This window comes from Grus americana, chromosome 3, assembly GCF_028858705.1.
Source record: "Grus americana isolate bGruAme1 chromosome 3, bGruAme1.mat, whole genome shotgun sequence".
Classification (NCBI taxonomy): domain Eukaryota; kingdom Metazoa; phylum Chordata; class Aves; order Gruiformes; family Gruidae; genus Grus; species Grus americana.
In genome coordinates this window covers 5,024,714-5,045,465 of record NC_072854.1, presented here as the reverse complement: position 1 = coordinate 5,045,465, position 20,752 = coordinate 5,024,714, and the positions used below count along the sequence as shown (strand labels likewise).

The 20,752-nt window shown below is 40.2% G+C and overlaps 1 protein-coding gene across 1 annotated transcript in view; it reads left to right on the top strand.

Moving 5' to 3' along the window:
* Window positions 1-16,296, top strand: part of TFAP2D (transcription factor AP-2 delta) — a 50,219-nt gene extending 33,923 nt beyond the window's left edge. Inside the window, exon 7 of the mRNA XM_054821570.1 lies at window positions 15,675-16,296. Within this exon, the coding sequence (XP_054677545.1) occupies window positions 15,675-15,894 (220 nt within the window). The 3' untranslated portion in view covers window positions 15,895-16,296. The remainder of the gene's footprint in view (window positions 1-15,674) is intronic.
* The last annotated feature ends 4,456 nt before the right edge of the window (window positions 16,297-20,752 follow it).

Below are 20,752 nucleotides of genomic sequence, written 5' to 3'. Positions count from 1 at the left end.
ACAGTCTCACTGCAGTCATTCCTGAACAACACCCTGGAAAGGTCTGGGAGAATGCAAGCTGGATCAGACCAAAAAGCCAGGGTCTTCTAATACATTTATAATCAAATCCTGGGCCCATGCCCTAGTAATATTTAATTTACTGGTATAGACAGCCTAAGAAGCTGTTATGAATACAAGAACCCATGGTACATGCACGCCAAGTCCAAACTTTATCAGAATTTTATCCAAGTTATAGATAAAAGTGTATAGACAGTTTGGGATCAGAAAGGTTCATTAGCCTAGGAGTTGTTGCACAATTTCATGTTTTTGCTGTGGGCTATGTACTAGATACAGTCAAGACTGAGATGGGAACTTCCAGAGGCCATTTTGAAATAGTGGGGTCACCTAAGATATTTATCAAAGATAAATGTGAGGAAACATCCTAGAGATGCTCCTATCTTTGCTCAGACCACAGAGGGGAATACATGAGTAGCTGAGGCTACAGATTTTTTTTTTTTTTTTTTTTGTAGCCATTAGCTACTACCTGAAAAAATCAACATGTAAAAAACTATTTCAGAGTTGGTTACAGACCAAGCAGGCTTGTTAGGCTTATAAAGCCTCAGAGTGATGTTGCATATTCTTTGGCAGAGCCAGCTGAGCCACTCTTCATTCATTGGCTGGACAGACAACTTTTGTGTCCCGACATCTTTTAGTTATTAAGATACTGATAGAGCATGAAGCATCTACCAGCCAGATGGTGGTGTGGTACTTAATGTTTAGTCCCTTTGACTTTGAACAGAACCCAAAATACCCACCATTCCACCTCTTCCATCTATCTGTTGAAGGGTGGGGAGAGGCAAGGATAATGCCTGGTCCACAAATGCACACATTCCTGTTTATGCTTACATATACCTGTGTGCATCCTATGAAAATACAAACACATCTAGACAACCTCTCTTCTATTCTCATGCAGTGATGTGCGCACACACACCACCTACGTCAATGTATACTTTTCCTTATATACACACACACATTCCAAAATGCCTACCTACACGTGTACATGAAGGAAGACATATTTATTCAGGATGCTCATAGAGGCATTTTAATGGGTTACCTAGGCTTGTGGAAAAATAGATAAATCCCCATTACATGCACACAAAGTAAATGTGACACAAGGTAGCTAATCCCCAAGGAATCCTGTGTTTAAAGAAGAAATAGCAGTCAGGATGAAATGCTGAAGGCTTCAGCTACAAAAGCTGTCAACTAGTACAGCTCCCATCCTTCTTTCTCTGCTTCACTTCAGTAGATTGGAGTACAAAGCTTCTGTAGGCAGCTCCTGGATCATTCGGTGCTTTCTTTCATGCCTGCTGTAGGCAATAAGTGTTGGACTGAAGATGGGCACCTAGAAGAGCACAGGTCTTGATCCTACACAGATGCTTCCCTGGGCTTAAATCAGAAAGCCTTGTCTGATGTCTGTGCTTGGGGAATGATGAGTACTGCTGGCCCAGAGGCTGAGCTGAGACCATATTCCTTTTCCATCTATTGCAGAGATGTTGAGGTCAGATCCAGCTTCTGACCCAGCCTTCTAATTCTACTCATCTACATGTAGGTGCCTCCATCTCAGCCAGGTGTGTATCTTCTGCCATAATCTCTAGGGATCTCGTCTGTATAGCCTGTGAAATCTGCATTAAAATTAAGCAGGCCTAACATAGACATCTACATGAGAGTGACCTGAATTTCTCTCTAAACTCCATCGACTGAACAGCCTGGTCTAGATCTCCAGCTGAATGGGAGCTTAGCCAACCAGTACACAGTAGACACTTATACAGTAAACAGCTAAATCTAGCGTAGGCAAAAAAATTGTTATTCTCATCCCTTAAATCTGGCAGTCTTCACAGCTAGGTCATCTGAACCACTCCTGCCACTACTTGCCTTCTTGAGATTGACAGTCACAGAAGGCACTTAAGTCTCTCTCAGATGCAAGAGAAGATGCAAGAAAGTAACTCACCATTTTTTCCAGGAGCATTAAATATTTTCTGAGTCAAGTTTTCAACACAGGCTGCTTCTGACTGATCATTTGATTTCTCTGGCTTTCTCTGAGGGAAGATCCTCAGACTGAACCAATCTCTGTGGCAGGAAATTTGCACCTGATCAGTTGAGGATGAGAGAAGAGGAAGAAATTATTGGTATCCCAACACACAGAGAAAGTCCTTGTAACCCAGGAGCAATATGCTCAATGCTGTTTGAGGCACAGCACAGCCTCCTACTGGTCACAAGCACAAATAGCTACTTGTCATTACACATCGGCTGGAAATTATTTCATAAAAAGATGTTGAAAGCATCTGCCTAACACTAAGAATTCAAATATTCAAAGTACAGTGGCCTCCACAACCCTGATCACAGGTCCCACCTAAGACCAGATTTCCCAAAGAACAGGTTGTCCTTATTTATTACAGTGAAATGAATGCAATTATCCTGTATCTATATCTATAAAGAGCTTTCCAACTGTAAGCCAGAGATGGATTTGATACTATAGTCATTGTCAAATACTCGGATGATATCTACGATAGTCAGAGTTTAAAATTAGACTGTCTTAATAAGTGGCTGATCCTGACTATACATATGACATTAATGTTATTTATGACCAAAATGCCCAAGAGCTGTTGATGCTCTACAAATAGGTCTTGCAGAGGAGATGTAAATCTGAAGCAGTGATTCCATATAGTCATCACAAATTTTATAACATGCTTTTTCAATAGTGAAATTTTCATCTTCATATCTCTCTCTATTCCAGAACTGTGGGCTTTCTCACAGTAAATTCTCTGTCTCTATGCTGCATAAATCTGTAGATTGGGATGGAGCCAAAATATTACATTTGGCAAGGACAAGCCATAGTCTTTCACTGGAATCTCTGACAAGGTTTTGTGAATGTTTTTAGCATAGATATAGCATGTTTTTCAACAATTATCCAATATGAGCTGATTTTTGATGCTGGGAAATCTCATATAGTTTCAGACAGATTTAATATAACAAGAAGAGGTTCAGAAATTCTGCCTTTTAAACCATAACCAAGGCAGCAAAGATGAAAGGCTGGTATTATATATATATATATATATATATATATATATGCTTATGCCATAAGATGTTAGAAAGTTGAAGAGATATTTTTTTTTTATGACCAGAAAAATTCAGAGGAATCACACGAATCTCTATTATTAGAATAAATTTTAAGATAATGAAAGACCTTTTGAAGAGCTGTAATATCTGATACCTACAGCAGAATCCAGACTCCACTACCTTGGGGTAAAAGGGAGTTGTCTTTAGGAATAAATTACCCTACAGGTGATAAGTGTAGAGTTATGTGCTTCACTTGCTCGTGATGTTATTTGCTCAATGTTAATAATTAAGACTAGGGTTCACAGGCTGGCACAGGTCAGATCAAAGCAGTGTTTCCCATTTCCTCTGTTTTAAATCTTCAAGCTCACGCTTCTCTGAAGTTTTTCCACTGAGTCCCAATTCATCAAGATCTGTAAATATGTGTCCAACCTGAAGTACAGGATAGTCCCCATGAAGGGATCAGAATTGCTGGGTTTGCTCAAACTCCAAACTCAGAGTTCATTCAAAGCATAAAACAGGAGAAATCTTCAAAGGAGCTGCAGTGAGCCTGAAAACTGCTGAGTTTTGCACAACTTTACCAGATACACAAAAAGCATAGACTCTTCTACACCCCTGGTACAATCATGTTTATGCAGCTGTTCTCTGAGATGTCCATCTGACCTGAATACAGAAAACTCAATGCTGCATGAAGAAGGGTTTCTCAATATTATTTGGCCATGAACAGACAATTCTGTAGACCTTTACATTCATAGCAGCAACTACTGTGCGTTACTTGAGCCAGGGTAGTATTATATATGTTTTATTCAAGATTTCTCCCTTTTCAATACATTTTTGAGTACCTTACTGCAGCGAAGTTATACTGATATGAATAAATAAATGCAGGGCCATGGCACAGGCATGTATTGGCTGCCTGTGCTGCTTTTTTTTTTTTTTTTTTTTTTTTGCAAAATTCCTGGGGTTTTGTTGTCTGGTCTAACTAGCACTGTCACAAACTATTCCTGGGCACAATGGTGTATATAGACATCACTGATATATATGTAGCTTGAGAATTCAGGGTAGCACCAGGCCTTATTAGAGCCCAGTCAGGTGCCTTACCTGTGCTATAAATATTGTACTAAGGTTTAGAGAAGTCCAACCTTGTCAGGACTGGATCATAAACCACTGACCTCATGGGCTAAGTGCTGGGGCAGCTCAGGTTTCTAAGCATATACATAAGTTTGGGTTCAAGAAGAGGTGATATGTTGCAGGGCTACCCAAGTTGTCTTTCAGCTCTTCTTTGATTCCTTCATGATAAATGCAGAGGAGTAAGTGGAATAATCCTGTGGGTTGTATCAGGCCTGAAAGCCACCACTTGAGCTACCCTGTCACAGTTTCTGAAAACAGAATCAGCAATAAGCCACAGGGCAAACACGAAAACTCTGGAAAAATCCATTTCCATTACTAAGTGCTGAGACTTTTTGTCCAGATACATGAGTGTCTCTTTGTTGTCCTCTAAAGGCTGATCTGTGTAAATGCATTTATGAGTCTACTACAGTAGAGAGCAAAGTCAGCACATCAGAAATAGAGAAGAACCCAAAAGTGTCTATAGCTTTAATGAGAGGAACCTATTTCTCTCACCCTTTGCTTTCGAAATGGAGTGAGCATCAGGAAAGGAAGAGTGAGAGAATGAGAAAGAGGGAGGGAGGAAAGGAGGGAGGGAGGGAAAGAAAATATTTAGATAAACCTTAATTTCTCTTACAATCCCTTCTATTACGTATAATTCAGATGTTCTTCTCCCAAAAACATGATTGAATCATGCAAAACTTTTGTGTATGTGTGCATGTGTCCCCATATGCAAGAGGAAAAAGCTGGGGGTTTAATTTCTCTTTAAACTTAAACCATTTTCAAATTCCTCTGTTGTCAGTAAAGTCAAGATTTCATCCTTACTTTTCAGGACAAAAAGGTTATACAAATCTTTCTTTAGCATTGTGGTGGGTTGACCCTGGCTGAACATCAGGTGCCTACCAAAGCTGCTGTGTCACTGTCCTCCTTAGCTAGACAGAGGAGAGAAAATATAATGAAAGGCTTCTGGGTCGAGATAAAACAGGAGCAAAACAGACTCCACTCGGGAAAATTAGTTTAATTTATTACCCATTAAATCAGAGTCAAGTAATAACAAATAAAACCAAATTTTAAAAACACCTTCCCCCACCCCTCCCTTCTTCCCAGGCTCAACTTCACTCCCAATTTCTCTGCCTCTTCGCCACCAGCGGCACAGGGGGACGGGGAATGGGCGTTGTGGTCGGTTCATCACACGGTGTCTCTGCCGCTCCTTCCTCCTCAGGGGGAGGACTCCTCACACTCTTCACCTGCTCCAGCATGGGGTCCCTCCCACGGGAGAGGACATCCCTCCCACAGAAGACAGTCCTCCACAAACTTCTCAAGATGAGTCCTTCCCATGGGCTGCAGTTCTTCACCAACTGCTCCAGCGTGGGTCCCTCCCACGGGGTGCAGACCTTCAGGAGCAGACTGCTCCAGCGTGGGTCCACCACGGGGTCACAAGTCCTGCCAGCAATCCTGCTCCGGCATGGGGTCCTCTCTCCATGGGGCCACAGGTCCTGCCAGGAGCCTGCTCCAGCATGGGCTTCCCACGGGGTCACAACTTCCTTTGGATGTATCCACCTGCTGCAGCGTGGGGTCCTCCACAGGCTGCAGGTGGATATCTGCTTCCCCATCATCCTCCATGGGCTGCAGGGGGACAGTCTGCTTCACCATGGTCTTCTGCAGGGGCTGCAGGGGGATCTCTGCTCCCTGAAGCACCTGATCGGTGCCTGAAGCACCTCCTCCCTGTCCTTCTTCGCTGACCTTGATGTCTACAGAGTTGTTCCTCTCACATCTTCTCACTCCACTCTCTTCTGGCTGCCATTTGTTCCGCAGCAGTTTTTTTTCCCCTTCTTAACTCTGTTATCCCAGAGGTGCTACCACCATTGCTGATGGGCTCAGCCTTGGTCAGCAGTGGGTCTGTTTTGGAGCTGGCTGGCATTGGCTCTATTGGACATGGAGGAAGCTTCTAGCAGCTTCTCACAGAAGCCAACTCTGTAGCCCCCCCCCCAAAAAAAAAAAAACCCAAAACTTTGCCACACAAACCCAATACAAGCATTGTAAGTTGGTTGGTTTTGGATTCAGAACAGTAAAAGTACCCAGTGTCACGATCAGTGAAACCGAGAGGTAGCTCTCAATTGTCCAAGGTGATGAGAGGAAAAAAGGGGGTTAGAACAGTTAGAGAAAGCAAAAACATGGATGTACACAAAACAAATATATAAGGCTTTGAGAATAATTTGCTTTAGAAAAGCCTGAAAATGGTGAACTAGCACATCCTGACCTACAGCAAATGAAGACAAGCCTGCCTGGAGACACAGGTGCTCTGAGACACACACTCAGAGACTATAAGGTGCAGATAGTTGCGATGGGAGATGGTGAAGCCTTGGATAATCCCCAACACCCATTATCCTGCCACTAACTCAGCAGAGCTGAATGGTGACATTGCAGGCCAACAGGTTCTTCTGCTGGATCTGGAACATTAACCAGCACAATCATCAAGCCCCATCCTTTTCCTGTTAATGGTGTGCAGGTAGATCTGAAGCACGTCAGTAGGGAAAATGGTTGGGATTAACCTGCATATCGCTCATCTCTCTAGAATTTTTACACTTCCCAGACATTTAGTACATCCAACACTCTCCAGAGCAGAGAATGAGACAAGATGAACCAAACATATACATTGTATAGATCCCTGTAGAAATTAAGATCTCCCAAAAGTTGCATGAAAACTAATCTAATAAACTGTGTGGGTATGGTCCTGGACACTGAAACACAATTATCTGTAATGTTTGATTGCTATTGTGGTTCTTTGTATGTATTTGGTCTAGACCAACTCTTTCTGTCCAGAACAATTCCCAGGCACAAATCAGCTTTATCTCAGTCAAGAGGATGTTTTCAGTTGGAAGTTTAGATATGGTCGCTACTTTGCAGGTTAAAATGCTTGAATAATGGAGATGAGGGCAGGTTATGCTATATCACTCATGATCGGAGGAGGAGCCTGGGCACTCTTTGCTTTGCTAATGCAGGTATGGGTGACTAAAGGCATCTTCTAGCTTCAGTTTAAGAACCTTAGGGTGATTCACCTGTCTGGTGAATCCATGGATCTAGGGTCATTTTAGGTGTAGAAGGACATCCTGTCTCATCTGCTGCTCCTTCAGGTCAAGAGTCTTTTATGAGTGCTGCATCACATCTACCAACCCTATAGATGCTCTAAATGTCTCGTGGCATCTCTGGTGGCATGGGTGAACCTGCGTGTTCACTTTTCATCCCTTTTCTTGAAGCTGTTCCCTTTTGCAGAGGAAAATTTAAGGCTGGACTGAGAATGAGAGCCCAAGAATATCTTTATCTAATGTAGTGGCTTCTTCATTAAACCAAAGCCAGAGTTCTGGATCTAGGATCCTGTTTTATTCATGTCACACTTCAGTCTGTTGATAAAGTATCAAACCAGCCTTCAGTCTAAGGATCAGAATTTAGGACATTCCTCCAACTGGACCAAATGTCCAAGACACTGAATTAGTGTGTTTCTTGATTTTAGACCCTGCCTCTCTCCTGTTGAATGGAGACAGTGTGTGTCTACTTCTCCCTTCCACTCTACTGTTACATCTGAGCTTCCCACAGATTCAGCTGGGAACCTGAAAGTCACTCTGACATGTCTTTGTCTTCATAACTTACCCTTGCATCAGAACAGCTTTGATTTTTTTTTTTTTAAATTTTTGGCAGAAGTCTTTTTTAGCTCCCCAAAATCTTGTGAAAACTACAGTTACTGGAAAACCCACCAAAAATGACCCACATTCTGTGCTGGGAAGCCAACAACATGACAAAAAAAAAATTCCAAGGAGAAGACTTGCTGACATTATACTCAACAGATCTGTGCACGTTTCTTGGCTTACACATACAGACTTTCTGACTTCATTAGTCAGCCTCTTAGTCTCACTTTCTTCACTTGTAAAATTGGATGTAGACATACTTTTTAAGTCTGCCTTTGGGAACCTTGTGTCTGTAAGAATCTGTAGTGTATGGAAAGTTCAGATATCCTACTAATATCCATCATATAGGGAAAGATGAATACCCATCGATTACAGAAGTTGGATTTGATCCTTTAACGGTTACTTTTCATCAAGGTGCAAAATCACATCCAGATGATCTATCTTACATATAAAAGATAAAGACAGCAAAACAGCAAAGAGAAAACTACTTTCTTGCAAGTGACTTTTCTTTCAGTGCAGAAACTTTATCAAAACAGACAAAAAATAATGGGCTCGGAATACTAAAGGAAGATAATTAAAGCAATCAGCATCTTTACAAATTATTCTGTGTTTTGCCTAGCCATCCAGCTGATATGAAACACCCTTCCTATGAAACTGCTTGAGACAAGAGTTTTGTCGTTTAGTTAGTCTCTGAGCCTGGAGCTGTCAGCCTCCTGCAAATGCCTGGCATCACACTGACAAGGTGACACAAAAAGTGACAGGCAAGAAACCGGAGGCTCAGATTTTGAGAGCAGTGAGGAAGTAACATCCTTTCTGAAGGGTAAAAGGGAGAAAAGGTTTTGAAGCTCAATATGTTTTTTAAATTATAACAAAGAGCCAAGCACAAAGCCTTTCTGGTGGGTTGCCTTTACAGATGTGCTTACCCCCACACACATATAGTTCTCTCTTTTTTACACTTCTTTGCTTATCAGGAGGTAGAGCAGCTGCTGTCATAATTCCAGTCATCTTGATTAGCAGCAGCAGACTTCTGTTTGGATGCACGGACTGGAAGAAGCCTGGTGCACAATGAAGTTTGTGGTGAAACACCTCTGGTGCCCTCTAGAGTTCCTTGATTTCCATCATCTCTCTCAATCTGGCTTTAGATTCAGCTAGTTGAGAGGGACAACACTGGTTCCTAGTGCTGAGGTAGTAGTAATCAACAAATTGTTGCTTTCTTTTATCTTTTTCTTTTTTTTCTTTCTTCTTTCTTTTCCTTGGTTCTTTATTTACCAAAGGTATTAGAGGTCCTTCCTCTGGGATTTTTCCCTCACTCCCTTTCCCAGGGATTCCCTCTTTGATCTTTCCATCACCTTCTCCTGCTCTGCTGATGACCAAAATCCTTTTGGAAGGGTGTGAATTTCTAATATTGCCAATGATTTTTATCATGAGTCTTATGATACCACATTCCCTTAAAGACACAATTTATGGAGTCAAGACAACAGATGAGAATCTGTTTTCTTTTCTTTGCCCTCTTCATTAACAAATAAATTCCATGATTACTAAGGAAAAAGCAATTATACATTCATCAAAGATGGAAAAAAGCTTGAAAGGCTTGATATGTTTTTCAATCCAGCAGTTAAGGTTTCTTAAAACATTTAAGGCATTCTCGTGTTTCCAAGAAAAAAAAAAAAGGAATGCCACACCCTCATTTCCAACTTACTGGCTTACAAAGTTGCATTGTCCCTTGTCATCAGCATGTTTATAATACTTACTTCTTGGTCCTTCTCATTTGAGGAGGGCAATGGGGCTTCTCAGCTACATTAGCTGCCTCACTGGTAGAAGTCTATGCGTAGTAGCAAGCTGGACGAATCTCATTCATTTCTCTGCCTTCCCATAGGGCAGAGATGTGACTGTAAACTAAGTAAAAGGAGAAACTGAAGGAGCCGATGGCTGTGTGAGGGACATGCTCACTTTTTTTCATCCAGTCACCTTGGACCTGTGGTCTCTCACTGCTGCGTTTAGCTTCGCAGGTAGTAATGGGCAGCAAGATCACTTCTCATCCTGTTAGGCAGAAACTTGTACATCTTTTTCTCATTCAAAACCAGCAAGTCACAGTGTTATCCAGTGTTTTATTTGGAGGATATAATGTGTTATGTTGGATGAGGCTTTGGGCAACGTGGTCTAGTGGAGGGTGTCCCTGCCCACAGCAGGGGGGTTGGAACTAGATGATCTTTGAGGTCCCTTCCAACCCAAACCATTCTATGATTCTATGATTCTATTCACATTTCTTGGCAAACATCCAAGGGCTTCTGTGAGCACCATGTGCCCCACAGTGCTGTGGCTTAATCTTTGATCTATAGCTCAGAAACGCTCCATAGTCACAGTCTTGGATGTTTCAGATGTGTTCCCTGGGCAGCCCTCCTAATGTGGAAAATCAGTCCCAAGGTCTAAAATATACAGAGCTGAAATAGACTGCTTTGGAAATATGGGGCATCAGCTCTAGCACGCTCTTCTTACTTTCTCCATTGCTTTTATACTTGGTAAAAGGAGGTCCATCTGCCTAGGAGAACATGTCCTTAATACACTTGTTTGGTTATGAACAGAAAACAAGCATGAGGGCCTACTTAGCAAGGCAACTTTTGTATGTGCTTTTCACCACTCTGATCCTATAGACTACTTATCCTTGTAATATATACTGGCCATGTTCCAATGTTTACCTTTACGATCACTCTAACTTGTGTCATGGTTAGGCTATTGACCTTCTAAAGTAGAGTTATCACAATTTCATTCTCCAGGCAGCCTTCACAGGACAGACCTTGAAATCAATAGAAGCACCTCAAAGTCAATAGAGGCACCTCTAACTTAGGATGTTACTTGTATCAGAGAAGAGATAAAAATCTTCTTCCATTTCCTTTACAGCCATCAAAAGTCTTATCAGATCTTATGTGTCATCTGCCATGTGTTGTTTAATTTGGATAATCACAAAGTGGTTTTCAGGTTCAAAGTTCTGAGAAAATCCAACCGATAAGTTCAAGACTGCTTTTTCTTCAGTATTATTGTTTTAAAGTATTTATTTATTTTAAATGAGGGTGTAAACATTCAGCGCAGATGGCCTCTCCCCCCCCCACTGAGAGGGAATCTGTTTCTTTTGCCGCATGTCGGAGTTTCACCAGCCTGGGGTATGGAGGAGTCCTTGAGGTAGCTGCCAAATGAGAGTCCAAGCCTTCAGGCACACTTGGATCTTTTCACTTTTAAGTAAGGCCATCATTAAAACATGAGCAGCCATAATTGCATCATAGTGCTGGGCAGAATTGCAGGCAGGTCTGGATGTCCTTAAGCATAAGGATTTATAATATGTTGGCCTGATATTCATTGCCTTCTTTCTGCAGCTCTCTGTGCACAGTACCAAAATCAGAAATTTTAGCCTTGCCTTTTAGAACAATAAAGTTAGCTTATAGGAGTTGCAAAGAGATGCACTACAAAGCTGAGAATACCCAGAAGACTCCATTATGAAACCACCACGTTTAATTTTAGGTTTTTAAACTCAAATAAAAGTATTATAGTGAAAGCAACTAGTTTCATAGGTGTGGAGCATACCAAAAATGAACCAATTTCAGTGGGAGCTCAGTTATCCTGAAAAACCAGGCAACTAAATTTGATTTTCAGGAAACATATTTGAATGCTTTGCCATTAATCTTCTGTCTGTCATGTCTGATTTAAATGTAAAATTAGATTTTCTCCTCAACTTGAAACTTACTTTCATCAGCCAAAGGAAATTATCCAACTTTCTTAGATTTTTCAAAGACTTTAACTTGCAGAGAAATAAAGCCCACCAAAATTAGAGCAGGGGGAAATACTGATAAAAATGTAATAAAGATAAGATCTCTTGGCCTTTTTATGCTCATTACATAAAATGAGGTTAAAAAATACACCCTCACAGGAGCATGGCAAGGAGGGCTGGTCAGAAATTTTCCATAAAATGGTTTCTCTTAATAAGCTTCATGGGAAAATTAATAGGCTATACATATCCTTATCTGTGGAGAAGAATATATTCATCAGGAACTGAAAGTAGACTTGTCATGAGACTCTGCAGCACCGTTTCACTAAAAAAGGGTTAGCTTTTTTATAAGAAACACAATGTTATCTCAAAAAAAAAAAAAAAACCCTGCTGTATTTGATGATTAGTGGTACATTAGAGGCTAAACTGTAAAGGAGATAAACCCTTAACTCACCGCACAAAATCTTTTTCTTATCAACATGGGTTTTCAGACCAGAAGTTTAAGATTCTGCTCAGGATAAAATATCTAGGTGTTTCAATATAAGCTGGATGTCTTAGCTTCCCATGTAGTCAATGAAGATCTAGGACCAGGTATAGCTGAGTAAACAGTAGCATGCAGCGCCTTTTTAGATGCTTTTAGGTATGCCATCAGTCCATTGTTGCTTTAAAAGGATGCTGTTCTCCTGTAAGCCTTCTGCATTATCTATTCACCTGATGCAGATGTCTTGTTACCATAGGGCATCTCAAATAGCACTGAACACACATTTTTATTCAGCTTGATGGAGCCCTCAGTGTAGCCAGAAGAATGGTGGAGATCACCATAAAGGAGCCACGTCCATTTCATGTGCTAGTTCATTTTCCAGACTTCTCTGATGGTATTCAGTAAAGCCCCAGGGCTTAATTCAGTTGCCTAAATGTTGGCTTCTAATGCCATGTGAGACACACAAAGGTAACCTGCCTGGTGTTAGAACACCTGAACCATGGTGGACTTAAGTCCTATGTCATATCTAGCAAATCTGCGCAGATGTTTCAGATGTCATAGGACATCTCAAATCACTGTAAACTCTATATGTAGGAAACTACTTTAAGTCCCGTTTGATGGTGATGGGAGTTTAGGCACTGTTGATGTACACACCTACAAGTCAGCACCTACGCTTATGTACCTTAATATCAGATTTTGTCCTATTCTGGTATTTTCTATAATTTTGTTCAGCATTTGAGAACATTAAAGTTTTCTGTCCTTGATCATAGCCCTACAGATAATTTCTGAGACAATCTCTGTCAGTTTTCACTACAGTATTCCCACTTTACTCTTCAGGCTGTATTGAGCTATCACATGAACACCACAGTACTATTCCGTTTGCTCAGGAGTCAAAAGGTTCAAAGAGGGCAGGCTGGAAGATTTCTTTTCTATTCAATCCTTTGTTAAACTTACTATTTACATCTACTGGAAATTAACGACTGCAGATATTGCCAACATTTTAAATAAACTGGTTTCTTCTGCATGTAAGATCATAAATGTATTTGTTTGTAGTCAGTTCCCCAGATCAAGACCCAGAAGGTCACACAAGCAGCGTAGAAATCATGAGATATTATAACCAGTGACGATACATTTTAATTTCCTTTTTCTCTCTTTCTGGTATTGTAAACTCCATCACATTTTCATTTGTCTGGATTTATGAAGGCTAGAAATTATGATAAAATGCAACACAAAAATCCTGAAATCACATGACTCCTAAAAGGATTTCTAAGGGCTAAAAATACTCTTAACTATATGCTACTGCTGATCTTGTTTTTACTATTAAAAATATGACTTATACGACAATGATGATGATTTTTGTTTTCCTGCTATGCCAGGTATATCTAAAAAAAAAAAAAAAGAAAAGAGATGTGTTTATTTCTTTTTAATGCTAAATTAAAAAGATCCAGATATTACTACAAGTCCAAACTTCGAGAGTCTTGTGGTATTATTAATTGATGTGTGCAAAATAGTCCTTGTAAATATTTAATTATCATTTTCCTCTCATTACTACCGGGATAAACATAAATTCCTGCTTTGAAAAGTGCCTGGAGACAGATGGATAAACATTCTAAAAGTGAGATATTTGTTAATAGCCTTTGGGAGACCTTTTATAAAAGACTGGGCCACTCCCAGTCTGAAGTGGAGAGATATTTCCAAACTGAGCTCTCATTTTGGACTCCCATCTGTTTGGTGTCTTCCCTACAATACCTGCTTTCCTAACAGGATTCCCTTGACCAGCAGACAGAAAGAGCACCCTAAAAGATATCTTGGAGACTTTCCCTTGGTCCCTGCCTTCTCCACTTTTTTCTAAAACAGCTGGAAAGGCTGAGAAGCCCAAGTGCAGAGGAGAGGGGTTCTCGCTGAAGTGAAATCTTCCCCTTTCTGATCTATGCGTGGTTCTTTGCATTAGAGCAGTGTTTACTGATGTGGTGCCTAAGACACCCAGAGTGTCCCATTTTGAAAATAGTTATTGTGTTGTTAGAATCACTGTAACGTCTTGTTGTGTATTTTTTTTTCTAACCCAAACCAATATAAAGTATTGATTTCTCAAATATGTCCGCAAACTCAAAAATCAGCCTCTGTTCCTCTCCTTGTCTTCTTTCTCCCATAAGCAGAATTGGGATAATTGAAATCAGTCCTTTAAAAAATACAACCTTTGAAATAATTTTTCATTTATGTTTCTAAATTCAAATTAAAAATCTGGAGGCATTGTTTGTTTGTTTGTTTTTCACTTAGCACTTATCAAAATGCATCATTATAACAATGACAATTATTTATTTACTCATAATAAGGTGTCTAGTACAACCTGAGTTTCCCTGGCCTTTACATTAACTTCTTATACTGTACATATAATGTTTAGGCAAATAAGGCTGAAGTCAATTGCCTAAAAAGTGGTCTCTAGTGCCATTTCTGATATCCTAAGGTAGCTGAGGCATCCTCATAGAGATGGTATCTAAGAGACGGGACCTGTGGGAAACTTGCACATTTCCAGATCTGCAGGTGGAAGCCGGGCTGGATGCCCAAAACATCTCAAGTGACAGTAGATACATGTGTGTGCATGGAAATGTTCCTCTAAGCTGAGATGAGATTAACCCACTATAGCTCTGCCCGGCAACTGCATTAATGTGTCATTTCAGTAGCTGTTAAGTGAGGAGCACCACTGAAATTCAGCTATTTTTGCAGTACAGAAAAAAAAGAGAAAAAAAAATCCCAGAAAAATTCAGTGTTATCTTGAAAAAACACCTTATTTGGATGAAAGGTGCAACAGGGAAAATCTATACTAGTAAATTCAACACCACCAGGGCAATGTTGTTGGAACTTGATTATTTTTATGTTAACTGGTTAGGATGCTCCGTTAATTTAGCCTGGCTGAACCAGCCCTACGTGAAACATTGTCTGGGCATTAGCATTGGCCAGGGTCTATTCTCAATAAGCAGTTTGGATTCCACCCTGTGGGATGCTCAGAGGCCTTAGCAGCACAGATATGGCCAATACATGCCAATTGTGCTGAGGGTCAGAGGTTGCACCTTGGCATTGCTTAATTTCCTAGTACAGATGCAGCTGAACCTCCATGTAGAATAACCAGGTCTTGTTGTTCAAGACTCTCATCTAGGAGAGTGAATAAACCACATGAAACTGGTTTCATATACCTGAGAAGGGGGAAGCCAAACCTTCTGGGACCGGAAAAGTAGCAATGCTGGAGATCCTAGGGCATGGATCCTCTCTTGGCCTCTCTGAAGTCAACAACTCTGTGTCAATCTGCATCAGCCGAGGACCTGTCCCACAGTGTTTCAGAACTGAGACTCCTACCAAAACCAACCTTTGAAGCTGTATGTAGTCTGCTCTTCTGCTCTACTCTTTTCTGTTTCTCCCACAGGTAATAAATAGTTTAGGGAGCAAATCTTGAATTTCACTATAGCAAAATGAGTGTACTGTAAACTCTTCAATGTATGTGACTGCATTCATATTTATGTGCATGTGTGTATTTCTTTTTCTGTCTCCTTCCCATTTGTAGTTTGATCACTCATGGTTTTGGAACTCCTGCAATATGTGCTGCCCTAAGCACTTTCCAAACTGTTCTCAGTGAAATGCTGAACTACTTGGAAAAGCACACATCGCACAAAAACGGAGGAGCGGCGGAATCCGGCCAAGGACACGCCAACTCGGAGAAAGCCCCCCTGCGGAAAACTTCAGAGGCTGCTGTGAAAGAGGGCAAAACAGAAAAGACAGACTAGCTACATCAAACAGAATCTATTTCAAGAGAGTCTTGCTGCTGATATTTTTTTTAAATATATATATCATTGAGGGCGATTTATCTCCAGTGGACCAAATCCAAAAAAAGGGGGAAAAAAGAAAAAAAAAAAGGAAAAAATCAAAAAAAAGAAAAAAAAAGAAAGATTAAAACAGAGAGAGAGAGCGTGAGAGAGGAAAGTATTCAACCCTAAGAACAGCAGTGTACAGTAATTGTGTGATGAAATTGTCACTTTTTTAAAATTTATGTTGCTCTAAACTACTTTTTCGTGCACGTAGTATTTGATTGTTCTGAATGATACACTAACACTGTTTTTTATAAGCACTTCTGGACTTGGCTGAGGTGGCACATGAAATTTGAAGCACTTTCTTCTCCGGCAGCACAATTAGGGCCAGCACATCGGTTGTGGGACACGCAGTTCCAGCATCCTGGCTTTGCTTGCATGCTGGATAGATTGAAAGAAGGGCTTCCTCTGATCCATCGGAAATGCCTGATCACCACTGGGAAAACAATATGGAAACCTGGCAAAAGAGGAATTCTTGGGTCATGGGACAAATGAACCGTTTGGTGTTGGGGGCTGCTGATCCCCATGTGGGAATGTACAATAAAGCTGCACTGGAATGAGGCCAGAACCCATTGGGAATCTGTCCTGACCATTCAAGCAGCAGCTGTGGTGTCTCTCGTGAAAAGAGCATGGCAGACTAAAATGAAAGAAAACCTTGATAGTGTCAGTAAGAACCCTGATCCATCTGTGAACTTCAGATTAAATGATAGCACGGGCTTCTGTCCTCTATCTTCTCAGCCCCTGGTCCCACAACACTGCAATCTGCCATACCTGGGTGTCTGTTCAACAGGATCAATGCAGGCAATCAGAGTCACCTTTTGTGTTGCCTTGATTTTATGATGCTATTTTTCTTCAACAGCTTGTTTCTGCAGCTTTATTGTCTTTAGAAATCCAGCTGAGGTGCAGAGGTCTAACAGAATCCACTCACTTACTGAAAAGAACATAAAATAAAACCAAAATGACAAGTAAAACAGATTGGCTTGGCCCACAGCAGCTAAGTGGTAATAACCTTGCTAATGTACTTTTGAAATATTACTTTACCACCTACCACACATCCTCACACAGAAAACATTGGAGGCATAGTTTGAGCTCAAGCCTCTTTAAGTCAAGAGGCTTTTTCCAGCCACATTCTGACTTCTTCTTCAACAAGACTTTTATTCCATTCCTCTTCTTTCTCTGACATCACTTTATTGAGAAAGTTAGGAAGGATTGGTATTACAGGGTGGGTTATGCTGGCCATCTAAACTCCTTTTAAGATCAGCAGAACCAGACCTTTTCTTCCAAGGGACAATTAATCTCTTCCTATTGTAGGAAATAATATAGTTATCCTTGTGTAAGTGTTTAGAGCCATTTGAGATGTTTTAGGGTATCTAAGAGCCACAGAGTTTTGAGAGATATGACATAAAACCTATAGGAGAACTGGACTCACCTGGAGGAGGAGCCAGAGGATCCCAGAAGACAGCACTATGGGCGGCCACTTGCACACTAAATGTCTAGGACAGATAGAAGGGATCATGTGGAAGTGCCTGTCATTCTCCACGGATAATAGTTGGAATGTAACGGTGGCATTTTGCATTGCACGTGACTTTAGCTGGATTAATCACACTCTTCCTATAATCAGTGGAGAGAAAACGGCACTTAGAGTATGCAGTTTATCTCACCTCAAAGTAATGATGAATCATGCCCGGAATGTGCGTACTGCTCTCAACTGGGTATCAAGGAAGCCAAGGATAGAAGTGCTCATACACGTGTCTACACCGTAGCTTTCTAGAACTAGTTAGCATGCATTACATCTTGGATGATCAGCTTTAGAGTAAATCTAGAGACTATGACAAATATCCGAGAGTGTTTACAGCCATCAGGTAGGGAGTCAAACTGAATCATCAAGATCAGCCTTGCCTTCCAAATGTATGGAAGGAAACAGAGCGCTTATGGCATGATGCTGTTCCTGAGGTCATCAAGGACATTGTCACCATGGTGAGAAACACACTAGGAACTAATGAGTCCCTATTTGCTTGCATAAGGAAATTTAAAAAAAAAAAATTCTTATGATTTTGCCCAGATTTGTCCTCGCTCATGGTAGGTATATAACTTTATAACTTAGCTACCTACTCTGGTGCTATCTAGGCATCCTCTACGCATTGATAGAAATAGATGTATCTCCATGGGACTCCACCTCCTTAACATACTAAGATCAGCTAAGTGCCTAACAGAACTTAAACTTTACCGAATTAATTTTTCAGTCCAGCACCCCTGAAGAAGTGCTAAAATCAAGTGAATGATCCTCAGAGGTGTCTCCAACAGAAACATTAGGAAACTGTTCTAGAACATGAAATACTTGCGTGTGAAAGTAGGTAACCATGTTTAAAAGTGAAAAGGAAACTCATTCTGCTTTTTCTATTGCCCAAACTGAGGGAGAGAAAAGGAGAGAGGGGGGGAAAAGTTTGGTTATGTCAGATATGTAGATTTGCCACACAAAAATATAAAGGAATTTAATTGTGGTCCTCTACTTCAAGATGTGAATAATTTTCAATCAGGTTTTGATGGAGGGAAAAAAGATAAGAAAAACAATTTTTAAATCTTTTTCATTTTTTTTTCACTAAAATATCAGTCTCCTGGAGAAGGAGGAATGATTGGCTGTGTAGATTATTCTGTAAAACTGTTGAGAAAGCAGCATTTTATTACAATCAAATCCAAATGTCTGATATTGGAAAGAATATGTATACAGAACTATTTGAAATATTTACCTACTCAAGTTAGGGTCCAAGGTCTGAACAATAATTTCTTTAAAAACTTGCATCTTTTGTTATTATATAATCACTATGAGCCTCTGCTCTGCAGACACCAAATTATTTTTACCTGGATTACCATTTGATCTATTAATATTAATAAACCTGAGCACTCTTGAAGCCCCAGAACCTCTGATTTTTTTACTTAATGATGCCTATATTTTTTGGTAAGGTTCCGTACAGATCTGATTCAACTTGACTGAACTGCCATATATTCTTACCATTAAGAGATTACTTGCATTTATATGCCCATCTTTCTGGATTTTCCTTTAGTATCTCAGCACATTTAAAAAGCAAAATTTTTTTTACAGAGGTAGTTGTGAAGTTTGTTGACATTCACAGGTTCTCTGTTATTTATTTTTAACTGTACTTAATTATTTTATTGAGAGAAAAAAAATTATTCCTGCCTTTTCTGCTGAACTAGCTATCAGAGCAGTTTGGTGTCAAAATGCCTTTGGCTTTTTAAATTGGAACTTTCAGTGTGGCTTTAAGCAATGAATTCACTGATGTTCCTGTTAAAATCTCAGCCTCAGTTCTCACCCTCTTATACCTGCACAATATTCCTATGTTGGGTTTTTTATTTTATTTTCTTAGTCCTTGTCTCTATGGGAATGTTGCCATCTCAAAACACATTCATGAATTAGATCAGCCTGAAGGAAGGGCATGGTTTGAAGTTAGTGGGTGCTCACTGGTAGCAAATTCAAGTATATTTATACCTTTTTGACTTCGAAATTAATCTGATCTGAAAAAAAAAAAAGAAAAAAAACAATCCTCCCTTTGACAGATCATGGAATTGTTTATTCCATTCAGGTCAAAAACATCAAAGGAGTACAGAAAAGTGTCCAAACTTCTGTGGCCAGGGCAATGAATAATTATGATTTTTGAAATCCCAGAAATAGATTCATAGCTCAAGTGCTGTTTGAATATTTGGATCCTGTTGTACTTCAGCCCGTTGCTCAGCTTTGTATCCACTACACCTTTCACATCACGAATCTCAAAACACTTTAAGAAGGTCTCTGAACTTATTTCTTATACTAAGTCCTGACACATTTGACTCACAAAGACCAGCTGTTGATACTTGGGTTTATTAGCAAATTACTCATGAAGTAAACACACTGACTAACCACATGCCTTTCTTTCTAGAGCAAGGTGTTACTACTCACTGTGAGTACAAACAGCTCATGTGTTGACTAAGCTTAGAAGGTAAGTCTCTGGCAGAGCTAGGAGTGACATTCTCGCCTCCAACCTCTTCTCTAAGATTTGGATCTCTGTTCACACAGTCCTCCATTAGTATCATTACATGGCAGAGATGTAGAGCAAAGGGAGAGCTTTATGCAGATGATGTATGGCCTGTAAAGAGGAGTGAACCACAGACAAGCAATGATGACCCTGCCACCTACAACTGAAGACTGTCAAGAATTTGTCCTCCATGCTGCCATCTTAAACCCTAACTCCTTCTGGGTGTCATTCTGTTGCCTTGGAGAACTGGCACAAGAGGTGAATTTGGACCTTTAATTTACTTCTTTTTTAAAGATAACTCCAACATTCGTTGGGAAAAGACTTCAGCTCTCCAAATCAACAAGGAATCTGCTCTTTGAAGCTTCTCTTTAACTTTTCCTAAAAACAAAATAAAACAAAAATCTGCTACAAAGCAGGCACAATGTATAGTCCTTCCAAATCCTGGACCTCTGTGTAAATATTTCCCCAGCTCATCTCTTCCTTTGAATGTGACTCAGTGGCACAGCTGCAGCTCAAAATTTTGCAGCAAGGCTCAAGAAGGACTGCTTTATTGTCCTAAGAGCCAATTTCTCTAACTACTTTTTCATTCGTTTGTTTGTTTGTTTGTTTCCTAATACCAACAAGCAGTTTTGGTCTTAGATGTCTTAGCTATCCAAAAGGGCTGCTGATGAATTCCAAGGTCATTTGACTTTCATTTATCCTTTGGAGAGATCATTCTGCTGCTCTAATTCTTTATTTTTAAGGACAAG